The sequence below is a fragment of the Periophthalmus magnuspinnatus genome, chromosome 24 (assembly GCF_009829125.3).
Source record: "Periophthalmus magnuspinnatus isolate fPerMag1 chromosome 24, fPerMag1.2.pri, whole genome shotgun sequence".
Taxonomy (NCBI): domain Eukaryota; kingdom Metazoa; phylum Chordata; class Actinopteri; order Gobiiformes; family Gobiidae; genus Periophthalmus; species Periophthalmus magnuspinnatus.
Window position 1 is genome coordinate 22,981,281 of NC_047149.1, and position 15,397 is coordinate 22,996,677.

General features: G+C 40.6%; 1 protein-coding gene across 1 annotated transcript in view; it reads left to right on the plus strand.

Moving 5' to 3' along the window:
- Nucleotides 1-13,906, plus strand: part of opn8a (opsin 8, group member a) — a 58,567-nt gene extending 44,661 nt beyond the window's left edge. The window contains exon 4 of the mRNA XM_055232187.1: nt 13,481-13,906. Coding sequence (XP_055088162.1) covers nt 13,481-13,906 — 426 coding nt within the window. The remainder of the gene's footprint in view (nt 1-13,480) is intronic.
- The last annotated feature ends 1,491 nt before the right edge of the window (nt 13,907-15,397 follow it).

Consider the following 15,397-nt stretch of genomic DNA (forward strand, 5'->3'; position numbering starts at 1 on the left):
CGTAGGCGTCTTTGTCGGTGCAGAACGTTTCATCGACATTGTGGGTTTTGTCGGGGGAGAAAACATACAGCACTTCAGAGTCACACCGCGATCCAACGTTTATGTAGATTTGTCTGAACACATTCTATACTGTACAGGAGACACGGCACGGAGGAGACTGATGGACAATGGTCTACAGTCCAACAGCCAATCAGGACGCACAACACGATGCAAGCTCATTCTCTGTAAAAAAAAAAAAAAAAAACATGTAAAATTGCACTAAAAAACAGCAAAACCACAAAAGGTGAACCGCGATATAGTGAGGGCCAACTGTACTCATTTGAGCAAGTATCAATACTGAAAAATAATCACATAACTCTGAATTTTTTCCCTGAGCAGTGTCATCTTAAGTTGAACTAGTATAAAGCCACATGGTATAACAATCAAATACTATTATTGTGTCTTGGAAAATACAATATTGCCTAAAAACAAGCTTTAAAATGATCATTAGGGTATTCAAATCGGTATCAAGTATCAAGTCCACTCTTTTGTATTTAGTATCGTGACATCACTGGTACAGAAGATACAAACCAAAAGTAAACAGTACACAGTATTACTCATAAGACATCTTACCTCATCAGGGCAGATGAACAGTTTATGCATATCCCAGTCAGACAAATATTTTTAAATGAATCCCATATACTGTATTTTAAGGACTATAAGTGGCACTTTTTTTCATAGTTTGGCCGGGGATGCGACTTATACTTATTTATATACGATATGTTTTTTGGGTTTTTCTTCATTATTATGCATTTTTTGGCTGGTGCAACTTATACTCTAGAAAATATGGTAATAATGTCCATCTATCCATGAAAAGGTTTAGATTTGAACACAGATTCATAATAGTTTTAATGACTAAGATCTTTATATTTTGAACCAATTTTAACAGCATGTGACCTGCAGTTCTTTACAGAGATGTTACTGCCTTGTATAAGTAGTAAAGTATTATACTGAAGTACACATTGTAGCATCTGTATTTTACTTAAGTACATTTTAAAGGGGACACTTTTTACATTTTTTTTTTTTATTTACTTCACTACATTTGAGAGCAGTATCTGTACTTTCTACTCCACTATGTTTTTGAACAGAACTGAAGAGTAAAAGTATTATTGTTTGAGATCTGCTGAAACTGCTGTGTATTTTTTTTATCAAGCTTATAAGTAAATGAAAATAAACAATTAAAAACCACTAGAAAATTGTTTTTTGTTGAACATTTAATGAAGCTAGCAACTTCAGACAGCAACAGTTTTAACATTTAAGTGTTTTCTTCATAATCAGGATCAATGAGATAAACCAGCGCTTCTATCCGCTTCAGTCGTGTTGTGTCCAGTTAAAATCCTGTCTCTGCTGTTGTTTTTCCAACTCTCCCAATGCATTATGGTCTATATTAACCAGTCTTGTGACCACCTATGCCCACTTCTACTTTTCAAGATGCATTGTGGGAAATTTTGAGTGCACTGCTTTTTCACTATCTGGACATTTAGACACCACTAAAAATGTGTGACTTCTAAATAGTGCCCCCTGTTGGGAAAAGTGTGGCCATTTGAACACAGTCTAGATTTATTTGCAATGCATCTTTCTAGTCTAATAACTATTGTCTGATATTTTGCATAGATTTTACATCAGATTATGATTCATAGGATTAGTTTGTTGGAAAAAAGTGCATAAACTGTGTTCTTTCGCCTACAGTTCAGCAGAGTCTGACTGTGCACAATTATTATTCAGGATCAGGAAGGTCTGAACCTGAAATTTGAAATCATATGAACAGTGTGAAAGTGGCATTTCTTTTGCTTTCTCTTTCATAAACCACCGCAGGAATCTGGACTAAATTACAGGGTGAATAGTTCTACAGTAGTGAGTCTCCTGCAGCTCATACAACTGAGAGCATGTTTTTAAATGTTTTATACTGACTGCTAGGGCTGTCAAAAGTATCAACAATCAGATATTAATACTAACACTAGTATTAAAACTATATACTCATTTGAGCAGGTATCGATACTAAAAAAGTCACATTCACAGGCAGTGCTGGAACATAAAGTAAAAGTAGTAAAGTACTGCACTGTACCGATGCCTAAATAGTTTTAAGTCAATTTTAAAGTAGATACCTTTCACTTTTACTTTACTACATTTGAGAGCAGGTATCTGTACTTTCTACTCCACATTTCTGAACAGGACTGAAAAGTAAAAGTTTTTTTTATTATTGTCCGAGAGCTGCTGAAAAGGCTGAGGATTTATTTTTAACATGAGCCAACAAAAATATACAAATAGAAACAGGTAGGAAAAAAATATTGATTCAATTATTTCTGTTGGAACAAAATTCAGCACAAATCTTTATTAGATCTGAAAATCTGCGCAAAATACTCCAAGTACTTTTACTCAAGTAGATTTTTTCATGTGACACTTTTACTTGAGTATTTCTTTTTTCTGCACCGGTATCTTTTACTTAACAACACTGAGTATTTCTTCCACCACTGTTCACAGGACAGAAGTGAACCTTTTCTGAACATCTTTAGAATCATCTTCAGTTGTATCTTTCACTTTTCATGTATAAGACACACAGACTAGTATACACCCATGGATCACTATGGAACTGTTGGTTTCTCCTCTGTTTCGTGAAGAACAAGGGCAGAGACATGGGGATCGTTCTGTAGATCTTTATTGTCGGTTACAGCAATACAGTCGGGTTAAAGGCAGCGTCCAGCAGAATTCAAAGCAGAGAAGTGTCTAAAGAGTCGAAACAAGGTGAGACTGGAGCAATGTTTTATAACCCTCACAAAGTGATGCACAGATTCCTGAGATGAAAGAGGCAAACGATAATAAATGTGGCCTTAACTGAAATGACCAGAACGTAGCTGCTATTCTCCCTTAGTGAGAAATATGGCCACTGCTGCATGATGGGAAACAGAACGTTTTGCACCTGTCAGAAAGTAAGCAATGTACTATATTTGTATAGTGTCCACAGGATCTACCAGGACGACTGAGGGATTACATAGATATAAGACCACATGGGAAAAGAAAAGTACAACCATTTAATGTTGAAAATCACATTCTACTGTCTAGAGAGTGTTTTTTATTATTGTATTGAGTATCGAGTCTATTCCTTAGTATCAAAATCGAGTTTAGTTAATGGGAAAAGATCATATCATAGGTTTATTTAAAGCTACCATCTGTAAGTTTATTTAATTTTTTTCTACCAGTTGGTGGCAGATGTAAAACCTGTTCTCCCCTCCCCACACCTGGCCCCTCCCCACACCTGGCCCCTCCCCTCCCCACACCTGGCCCCTCCCACTCACCTTTCTTCAGACTCACCTGTGCTCTCTCTTCTTCTGTCAAACCAAACCTGGCACACTATCAGACAACAGTAACACAGACAGCATCTAGTGGTGAAGTGTGAGAATACAACAGGGTCAGGTCTGCCAATCTAATCACACATGGTAGCTTTAAAGGTGCACTGTGTAATTTCTCCAGAGGGGGTCCTCCGCATGCTTGTTTCCATGGAGATGTCATTGCTTTGCGTGGGATGTTTCACAGTATGCAATTACCGTATTAAATCACACTTTTTTTCATAGTTTGGCCGGGGGTGCGACTTATACTTCACATAAATCGCATCTGAGTACAAGTTTTTTTCTTCATTATTATGCACTTTTTGGCTGGTGCGACTTATACTCCAGTGTGACTTATACTCCAGAAAATACAGTAAACATATATATCTTGCATTTTCTTCAATTACATGGGTGTTTTGTTGCTAAAAATACCTCAAGGAACCACTCAAGAACGATAATTTGGGTGTGTACTTGCTCTTAAAACATAGACTGGTTGATCGTTAATTGTTACGCGTACAATATTTTAACTATAGTACATGAAAACCCGACTGTTCAAAAGTATTTAAACAAGTCTGAAGACCTCCCACGCTCTGACAAATGTAATAAAATCATTTCATCAAGGATCACCAGTGCGATCACGGCCATAACAGAACTCATCAAAACTGAATGACTCAAATGGAAAGGCCAATTCATTTGCAGTTCTTGGGTATTAAAAAAAAGAGGACTGTAAGTCATTTTTTGCTGAATAATGACAGTTCAATCTGGGCACCTTGTGGGGAATTACTTGTTAATGTGATCACGGTGATGCTGCAGTGAAGTTTGAAGAGTGGTTTTGCCGACGTCTGACTTTCGATGTAATTTTGTAAGATTGTCAATGAAAACGCATGTAATAAAAAAAGAAGATTAAAGTCATAGTGTGTAACATTCCTGGCAAAGCAATGATAAAGTCACATTTGTATACAGTGGTTTTCCATCTTCAAGGCCGTCAACCTGTGGGTCAGTGGATCTGGCCGCTCTATCAATGATGTTTATGTCGAGAGTGAGATTCGAACCGCCAACCTTCAGATCAGTAATTCGTTGGACCACCTTTAGCTTTGATTCGCTGTGGCATTGTTTCGATTTTGCAACGTCACAAGATTTATTTCCATCCAGCGTTACATTAATTTTCCACCAAGATGTTGCATTGATGATGGTCGAGTCTGACGCTGCACAAAGCTTCTCCAGCACATCCCAAAGATTCTCTTGTAGGAAGGCTCGTGGTATTGTCAAAATGTTAAGTGCATTATTTCAAAATGTCCAAGGCCTCATGCGTCAAATAATCGAAAAGACACAAACACGTTTCTCAAGGGTTTTTTTTGTTTCCGAATCATCATGTCTGTAAAAAGTATTATTAAAGTTTTTGTAAGTCTGTTAAAACCCAAGGTCAATTTACAATACATAACACGATAAACACTTTAACGCAATATAAATGTTGATTATGTCGCTTTTAAAGCTACAATATGTAACTTTCTGGAGATGGCACATTACCTATACGATTCCATGGAACAGAAAGTTTTAAAAAAACAAAAAAACTTTGGAACACTCTCCTTGGATCTAGATGTTTAATGCTATACTGTGGAATATTATAGCCAGAGGAACATTTCCATGGAAACAAGCAGAAGGAATCCCTCATCCAAGCCAAATGAGAGTCAGGTTTGTGGAGATGCAAGCCCGTTCACAGTCAGGACGCATGTTTTTCTAAGTTTAATATTGCAATAAATGAAAAACCTGCTTGATTTTAGCCTATTTTGGGGGTAAAAAGTTGCACATTGTGGCTTTAAGTGCATTTTTAGCTATATCAGCCATGGATAGTGGGCCTATATTAGAAATGAAGCGTTGTTTACTAACCCTCTGAGCTGAAGCATTCTCTAAATAAAACATAAAACAGAACACGGGAAGGTGAGTCCATGAGATAAACTAAATGTGACAATAGCGTGCCATGTGAACCACGCCACACGCATTAATACAGAATAACGGCCTGCTGAGACCAAAGTGTATCGCCATGGCAACCCACTGCTATGAGTCCACTGCTTTTATAAAAGGCTTCAGATATGTTACCAATACAATGGGTTCATTCATGTCCAAGAATGTAAAGTACTCTGCTGGGACATTATGGCATTGTAGAGAGGAGTCTGTACAAATGTATAGTGTGTGTAGAAGAGGAAGTATTTTCAAAAGAACCTGGTCACTGTACAATAATCATTATGATTTTACTGAGGCAATAATATAATAATGACACTGACAATTATCATGTATGAGTATGAAGGAGGATAATATTAATTGGAAGTTTTGTTTTTTCAATCAAATTATTAGGCTAAAATTGAAAAAAAGAAAAAAGAAAATCAAGCAGTAAATGAGGCTGCACTTACCAGTATCCTGTATCAAAATTTAGAACTCGGTGGGTTTTAATTTTGAGCCAAGACCCCAAGTAAAAGACCCCCGAAACAACTCAGATCGACTGACAGACATACAATAACATAGTAATAGTATTTAGGATTAATAATATATTTAATTGATGGAATTACCTTCAAGATTTTTCTTCTTTTCTTTTTGAAATTGAGATAAAGCAGTATAACCACATACAAACGTTTTACCAAATACATATATATCTAAATAAAGTTTTTCCCAGAAGAGCTCTCTTCGGGTCGTGTCGGCCATATTGCAAGGCTGTGTGGAGACAACAGACGCTTCAAACACCCCAAAAATACATATTTAACCATGACATGGACTTAAAGACGTTTAATGAGGTCAAAATGTTACTTAGTTCTGCTTTAAAAACAATGAATAAATCTGTGATATATTGGCATTCGTAACTATAACAACACACTCATGCTCACATATGGAATAATTATATGGGTCATCACCTGGCGACACCTGGCAACACGTAACATCACATATTCCATTTCTTTATGATAGAGTTTCAAATAAAATATTTCTAAGTTCAGCACAAGCCCTGTACAACCTCATTTCAACTCAGCACTTGCAGCAACTGATCTCACTGAAGCAAACATGTCCAAAAACTGATGCGACTACACTTCTGAGGACGACGAACTCCTCTTCAGCGAGGAATTCCACTTCACGGACGACCTGGAGATGGAACTCGCCAATCTGGACCAGACCTCTGGACCATCTGAAGAGGTGGTTGAAACCTTTGTAACTCTTGAGTTGGGAGAGGGAGCAGTTAGGGCCTCAAACCCAACAGACGTCTGAGGAGGAAGACGACAGGGGCTTGGCCTTAATCATGTTCGAACTTGAAACGGCCTCTAAAGCAGCTCAGGCTATAGATGTCAGAGAGGAACATCTGCGCCAAGAACTGGAAGGCCTCAGGAAGCTTCAAGAAAGAGACAGTGAAAAGCATCAGAAGGAGAAGCTCAAGTTAATGAACAAAACTGAGCTGATCACTGGAGCATTTCAGAAGCAACTGCAAGACCTCAAATCTGAACTGGACACAGTGAAAGAGGAGAACGGCCAATTAGTGAGAGACTGAGGAACTGAAACGTAGGATTCAGTTCAAACATCAAGAGATAAACCAGCTCAAGGAACAGCACGAGGAGGACAAGTTAAGGGTCCAAGAACTCCAAAATGAACTGGACAACGTGAAAGAGGAGAGAGGAGCATTTCAAGACCAGTCAGATGAAATGAAATACTAACTTCAGTCCAAAGATGGTGCTATTGAGGTACTGCAGGAACAGATCGCAGAAATGAAAGATGCTGGAGCAAAATCGAAAAGACTCCAGCCAAAAATCCCAAAAGTGGGAGAAGGAAAAGCAGAGTCTCTGGAAGGACGCTACCAATATGAAATACAAACTCCAGGCAAAATCTTCGGAGAATACAGCGCTAACGAAGCAGAATTCTCAACTGGAGCGTGCACTGGCAAATCTTAAAATGGACATGTCTGTTCTGGAACAAGAACTGAAGGCCAAATAAGAAGAGGAGGTCGCCCAGAAGAATAAGATGAGGCAAATGACCGATAAAGAAAACACAGATCCGAAAAGATGGAGGAGGAGAAGGAGGCCATTTTGAGGACCTGTGAGGAGGTGACACAGGAACACAGGAAGAGCGCTCCTTGCTGGTTGAAGGAAACAGCGTATTACAGTAGGAAGTGGCACAGGAAAAACATGGCAGAGCTGAAATAGACAAAGACAAAACCGCCATTTTGAGGACCTGCGAAGACCTAAAAGTAGAGCGTTCCCTGCTGCTAGAGAGATGCAGTGGGTCAGACCGGCTGTTTACAAGAGTAGAGGAAGAGCGCTCCCTGCTGGTCATAAAGAACAGCGTCCTACAGCAAGAGATAGACCAGGAGAAGACAGCCATCTTAAAGATCTGTGAGGAGCTGAAGGTAGAGAACTTCCTACAGGTTGAACGATGCAGCGCGTTGGAGCAAAAGCTGAAGACGACAGAAGAACAACGCTCCCTGCTGGAGGAGATGAGCATAGCAATGGAGCAGGAGCTGGAGAAAAAAAAGAGGAGGTGGTACAGGAGGCTGCTACGTGTCTAGACCCTCTCTCAACTCATCTCCCTGTTCTGCACATGAACAATAAAGCATCGCAAAAAAAATATGTATTTCATTTGTTTAATTTAGACACAAATCCATTCTTTTTTTTGTCTTCTCTAAGGTTAATTATCTGAATCACCTTATTCATGATTTAGTCCATTTTAAATCTGATTAGACCTGAAAGTTTGGGGTCAGACCTGGTGGCACTCAAAATGGTGAATATTATCTTGATGGCACCTCGTGTGAAAAACTAAACTACACAGGGATCTGCCCATATTGTGTTTAAGTTGACTCATCTAAAATCTAGCTAACGTACTTTAACAAACTTGATCGAGTGACCATGTTTTTTTTATCTGACAGACTCCAAACTGAGGCAGCCTTATCAGGACATATATCTTAACAAAACGGCCATTTTGAAATTAAAAATCCATGTGACTTTTGCAAAAATGTTCGGATCTGGACAGACCCCGTTTAGCATTTGTGTGTTTTGATGACCTGTGTGAATTAAGCTTCTATCTTTAAAAATGTCTCTTCAGCTACCTCTGTAATGTTAAAATGAGAAACATTTATCTCCACAGCAACAAAGGCAATTTCTTATCTAATATCAAGCCAGGGTTCATAGAAAGAGGAAGCAAAGATGTAAAACTTCACTGCCGTAACAGAGGCTCAAGACAGATATGACATAGATACAAGTATGGGACCAATGAGGTTATTATTGATTCCAGACTTTTGACGCCCCATTCACTGTGCAAACTGAACCATAAAAACTATCAGTGGAAATGGCAGCAGAGAATACGATCACAGCAGATGAACAGTCCTGGTCTAACAATATTGAAATCAAGTGAATCACGTGTTCTTGGTGATTTGTTCGAAGTATTACACACTATTCATTGGATATCCGTCCCCACTGAATAGGCCGGTCACAATAATCAGTATATCGACTTATCGTTCAGTATATGAAAGCTGATACAATACACATTTTGGACCTCAATATTTATCGCTTGTACTTTTTCTTTGCAAAACTGGGGAAAATTGTTACTTTTGTTGTAATACGAGCTGTAGAAGGTTGAATAAGTCACTTCTATGGTTAATTATTACCTCATTCGGCTATTTATTTGCTGCAGCTCAGGTCTTTTAATGCTACTGCTTATTTAAACATGTTTTATTGGGATTATCTTGATTTATTTTAATTGTATCAGTAGAATAAAATAGTGTCCATATTGTCACTTATCGCAATATTTCTCGTGTTTCCAAATGTGTTATCGTGGCAGGTCTACTATTTAATCATATCTCTATCTTTATTTATTATATATTTGTCAGGGGCCGTGTACAAATTCCTTCATCTTACAAGAAAAAGATGATTTGTACTAGATTTAGCGACTGCTGCTTTCCATGTGCAGTCCCTGGGCAGGTGAACGCACATTAAAAATACACACTTCATTGCAATTATGCCACAAGACTAACAGTTCATAATTAAAATTGGCAGGAAAATACAATAAAATGTCACCACTTCCTACAGTATGCTTCCCACAGTCCCTGAAAGCATGATTTCGGTTTAATCTTTTGCTCTTAAACCTCGTATTGAATATTGTGTGCTATAAACATTGAGATGAACTTGTTTCTCAGTAAGAACGCTGCACAAAATTTGTTAGAGCTCTCCCTGCTGGCGGAGAGATGCAGTGCGCTGGAGTTGGAGCTGAGGAGAACACAGGAAGAGCGCTCCCTGCTGGTCAAAAGGAACAGTGTAGCTAGAGCAGGAGGCATAACAGGAGAAGCATGGCAGAGCTGAACTACTCAAAGACGAAGCCGCCATTTTGAGGACCTGTGGAGACCTAAAGGTAGAGCGCTCCTTGCTGGTGGAGAGATGCAATGAGTCAGACCAGCTGCTGACAAGAGCAGGGGATGAGCGCTCTCTGCTGGTCATAAAGAACAGTGTGCTACAGCAAGAGATGGAACAGGAGAAACAAATCAAAACTGAACTAGAAGAGGAGAAGATGGCTCTTTTATTCTGTGTTCCTTGTAATGTAACTCGTGCGCCTGTTGTCTGTACGTTCACTCATCTGATCAGATAAAAACTTTGTGAAGGAAGTGATTACAGACTAGACAGGGAGTTGAACAATTACAGTCCACACAATCTGTCCTCTTCTTGGCCAGGATTCGTCTGGGTGGTCTTTGTCTCTTTGTATGTGCATCTCACGTTGAGCTGGTGAGCGCAGTTGGTGAGGCCGCGTTTAAACCTCTATATAAAATCAGACAAGGCTGGCGCTTTCTTAATGACTCATGGTTTAGCATTCCTCTAGCATGTGATCTGCTTTATAAAATCTACCTTTCTGAAGAATTAGGTTAAAAGTGACATAAAAAAAACCACAGCTTTTTTGCAAGACTTACTTTAGCTTCTGAAATGATCACGATTATTATTTCTTCGTTATATGCCAACACTGTGACTTAGAGGAAGAGGAGGGCCTACAGAGCTGGCAACAAGGAGGAGGCCCGGTCTGCTCAGAAGGAACTGAAGGTGAAGCTGAGGAAGGCCAAACAGAGACATGGGAGGAAGCTGGAGGGGAGACTCCGACAGAAGAACATCAGGGAAGTCTGGAGCGGCATGAGAGCCATCACAGGACACAAGCCGACCAGAGGGAGAGGCGTTGAGGGGGATGTGAACTTAGCCAATGAGTTCAACATCTTCTTTAATCGCTTTGAACTGGCAGGCAACTACCATCTCCAGCCAGTAGCCTCCCCCACCCCCCTCCCCCGTCCATCTCCAGGGGAAGACTCTGCTCACACCTCCGACAGCTCCACCCCTCCCCCTCCTGACACCTCCACACTGACTGTCACTGAAGAGCAGGTGAAGAGACAGCTGCTGAGACTCAGGGCTGGCAAAGCTCCAGGGCCTGATGGAGTGAGTCCCAGGGTCTTAAAGAACTGTGCCCCTCAGCTAAGTGGTGTCCTGCACCTGATCTTCAACCTGAGCCTGAGTCTTCAGAGAGTCCCCCTGCTGTGGAAGACATCGTGCCTCGTCCCTGTCCCGAAGACGCCGCACCCCAGCGACCCCAAGGACTATAGGCCTGTGGCACTGACCTCCCACATCATGAAGACTCTGGAACGACTCGTCTTGGAGCAGCTGAGGCCCAGGGTCCAACATCTGCAGGACCCCCTCCAGTTCGCCTACCAGCCCCATCTCGGAGTAGATGACGCCATCTTGACCCTACTCCACAGAGTCTACCCCCACCTGGACACACCGGCTGCCACTGTGAGGGTCATGTTTTTTGACTTCTCCAGTGCCTTTGACACCATCAGGCCGGCTCTGCTGGCTGAGAAGCTGGCGGTGATGCAGGTGGAGGACTCCCTGGTGTCCTGGATTGTGGACTATCTCACTGGAAGACCACAGTATGTACGTTTACAGGGCTGTGTGTCAGACAGAGTGGTCAGCAACACCGGGGCTCCACAAGGGACAGTCCTCTCTCCCTTCCTCTTCACTCTCTACACCACGGACTTCAGCTACTGCAGTGAGACTTGCCACCTTCAGAAGTTTTCTGATGACTCTGCAGTGGTGGGATGCATCAGCGGTGGGTGACGAGAGTATAGGACTGTTGTGGACAACTTTGTCACGTGGAGTGAGAAGAACCACCTTCAACTCAACGTGACCAAGACAAAAGAACTGGTGGTGGACCTGAGGAGGACCAAAGCGGCTGTGACTCCCATCTCCATCCATGGGGTCAGTGTGGACATGGTGGAGGAGTACAAGTACTTGGGAGTGTACTTGGACAATAAACTGGACTGGAGCAGAAACGTGGACGCAGTCTATAAGAAGGGCCAGAGCCGCCTCTATTTCCTGAGGAGGCTGAGGTCCTTTGACATCTGCAGGACGATGCTCAGGATGTTCTATGAGTCTATGGTGGCCAGTGCCATCATGTACGCTGTGGTCTGCTGGGGCAGCAGTCTGCGCGTGAGGGACACTAATAGACTCAATAAGATCATCAGGAAGGCTGGTCATGTTGTGGGGGAGGAGCTGGACTCTCTGACTGTTGTGTCGGACAGGAGGATGTTGACCAAAGTCAGGACTATTCTGGACTCTCCCCTCCACCCCCTCCACGGGGTGCTGGCCAATCTGAAGAGCTCGTTCAGCCACAGACTGTTACTGCCACGCTGCTCCACTGAGAGACACAGGAAATCTTTCCTGCCTGTCGCCATCAAACTGTTAAACTCCGTTCTCTAACCAAACACTTCAATACTCCAATATTCCACTTTGTACATAGATGTAAATAGTGTGTGATTTTGTGAGATGATCTATTTATTTTGTTTAACACTGACACTTTATTCTTATTGCATGACACTTTATTCTTATTGCACAAATTTTATTCTTGACACTTTATTCTTATTGCACAAATTTTATTCTTGACACTTTATTCTTATTGCACAAATTTTATTCTTATTTAAATGACTTTTTATTCTTATTCTTAAATTCTATCCCGTGGTTGTGGCATCTTGTAACTAAGAGAATTTCCCTTCGGGGATCAATAAAAGTGATTCTGATTCTGATTCTGATTCTGATTAGAGCAGCAGCGATTACTAGACATATTGTGATAGTAATTGTAATCGTTATGTGGACTAAACAGACTTTTCACACATACAAACAGTCCACTGACCACCATATTTCAACATGTGTTTGGTTGCTAATGCATTTAAAAAGTCTCAATAAGTTTAACTTGTTCACTGATCGAACAATGAATGCACCGACTAGTCCTTTACTAAAATAATTATTAGAGATCGACCAATATGGGTTTTTCCATGGCCAATTTTGATTTTATTCCCCAAATTATGTCAATTAAATTTACTACAAACTTCCCACAAGCCATTTTGTTTACCTCAAACCTATAAGAGAACTGTGTACTCACGTTTTGTGCAGCCCTCTCTTCAGATTTAAGTATTACTATAAAGCTTTTTGTGCGTTTTTAGGTAGCAGATTAGCCAAAACAAAACACTGCCCTGTGCTGGAGATCTAAGCCCAATAAATGATATGCTAAAAAGTCCAAATATCGGCACAATATATCGGTCTATGTCTAATAATCATTAACAGCAGCCCTATTGTGACCTGAATGATGATAATGTTGTCAATTTTGGGCCCCTACTTTTAACTATTTTTATTAATTCTATTGGCTACAGTTTAAAAGAAAGTCACGTTCATATATATACACAGATGATGCTGTTTTGTTTTGCTCATTAGGCGCTTTTAAAACTGCAACAAGGTCAATTGAAAGATTTGACACTTAAATATATAAATACAATAAATATCCTGGATCTTGGCTTGATGAAATCTTATCCTTTAAAAACATCTCAGAATTATGTAACAGTTTAAAATCTATATTATCAATTTATCACAAACAAACTGTATCCCAATAAATTACAGGAAAGAAATAGTGTAAGCAACCTTGTATAAATAATAATAAATAACTACATGAGATTCCACTATATAACAGCACATGGAAAAATGTGTGTGAAGCTTTGAGTTCATCTGAGGCCATTTCATCCCCTCTTTTAATAACTCCCTGTCTTTGTTCTTTCCCTTCTTTCATGCTTTTTTCAGATGGCCGTGATGATCTCGGTGGGCTTCCTGATCGCGTGGACCCCGTACGTGGTTGTCAGCTACTGGAGCATGCATCACGCACGCACCCAGCACCTCATGAGCCCCTTTATAACCCTCCTGCCCTGCCTATTCGCCAAGAGCTCCACGGCCTACAACCCTTTCATCTATTTCCTCTTCCAATGCTCAGCCAGGCGAGAGCAGATCGGCGCCGGGAAGCAAGGCCGAGCATGCTGCTTCTACTTCTACTGCTGCGGTGGGGGAGGAGGCGGAGGAGGTGGATACTCAGAGCGAAGAAGCAGGAATGAAAGGATGAGAGAAAGCAAAATGGCCACAGATTGTAACGGGAACGGGACCGATGAGACAATGGTGGGGTTGACGGGGTGTTCTTTAGTGCAAAACGGGAAAGAAATAGTGACAATAGCTTAACGTGAAGTTTGTGGGTCACTGCGTTGAAGCTAAACACGGTCCCTTTAAATCACACAAGCAAAAAAGAGGTTATCTTCAGGCATTCATTGGATCAATTATATACGAGGGTCATTCAATAAATAAGGTAAATTTTTCAGTATAAGGAATTTTAATACAGTTAGAAGCTTACTTTTTTTTATTTTATTTGTTTTTCACATGGATTTAATTTCTTTTGCAGATAACAAAGATGGCCGACCAAGAAACTCCAGGATTGAACAGCGGTCAATTATCAAGTTTTTGGTTCAGTTATCAAGTTTTTCGTTGCTGAAGGTGCAAACCTGTTGAAATTCATAGGAGAATGTCACTGTGTCTGGTTCGATCACCTCAGGAGACCTCACTTCTGTAGCCTCCCTGCCTTCATCTTCAACACTGCTCCATCCTTCTTTAAACAATTTAGCCACTTGTAGACAATTTAGCCACTTGTAGACATTCTTTTGGCTGAAACATGTGGCACCAGACACAGTTGACATTCTCCTATGAATTTCAACGGGTTTGCACCTTCAGCAACCAAAAACTTGATAACTGACCGCTGTTCAATCCTGGAGCATGCTTCTTGGTCGGCCATTTTTTTTTTTATCTGCAAAAGAAATTAAATCCATGTGAAAAACGAAGTAAAACAAAAAAAAAGTAAGCTTCTAACTGTATTAAAAGTCTTTATACCGAAAAATTCACCTTATTGAATGACCCTCGTACAACTGGTTTTCAATGACTACAAGCCATACTCATTGTAATTACTGTATTATATATGTGTTGGTTGTTTTTACATCACCACATTCTGTTACTGGGTCTCTGATGACAGCCGACAATGTTTAAATGTGCACTGTGTAACTTTTCTGCTGAGGTCTGCCCATAGACTGTATGTATATAAATGGACATCGTTAACCTGCTAGCAGGCGCCTTCCAAAAAGCAAGTAAGCATGGGCGCGTTTCCAGCTCCATCGACTCTGGCTCCAATTCTATTGAAAAACTGTGGCCATTCTCTCTTTGTAACTGCAGGTGTCATTTTGGTCTTAAAACGTGCGTATCAACCCGCTCTACATGATCCTGATGTTTTTATTTTGCTATTGTGTCCGTTAATCAAGATATGAACATTAATAAGATAAATCAGGTGCCTTCCAGCGTTCTTTCCCCAAGGTCGCTCCCGCTAGTGTTAGCAACAGGTTTGATCGCAGCTTCTTGTGAAATGACTGGTGCGGGCAGGTAGGGGCATTACCTTTAACAGCCTCGCTTGGCATTGGCTCTTTGGTTGCTATGATACTCGTGATTGGAATTCGGCTCCAAATTTACCGCTATAACTGCTAGTTTTTTCTTCGCCTGGTATGTTTCACAGTAAAGCTTTAAAATGATCTCTTGGATACAGTTTTTTTTTTTTTTTAAATGCCTTTATTGCCTTTAAAAACATGCATGCGCTGTGAGCGGGGTTGCCTCTCCACAGATCTGACTTCTAAATTG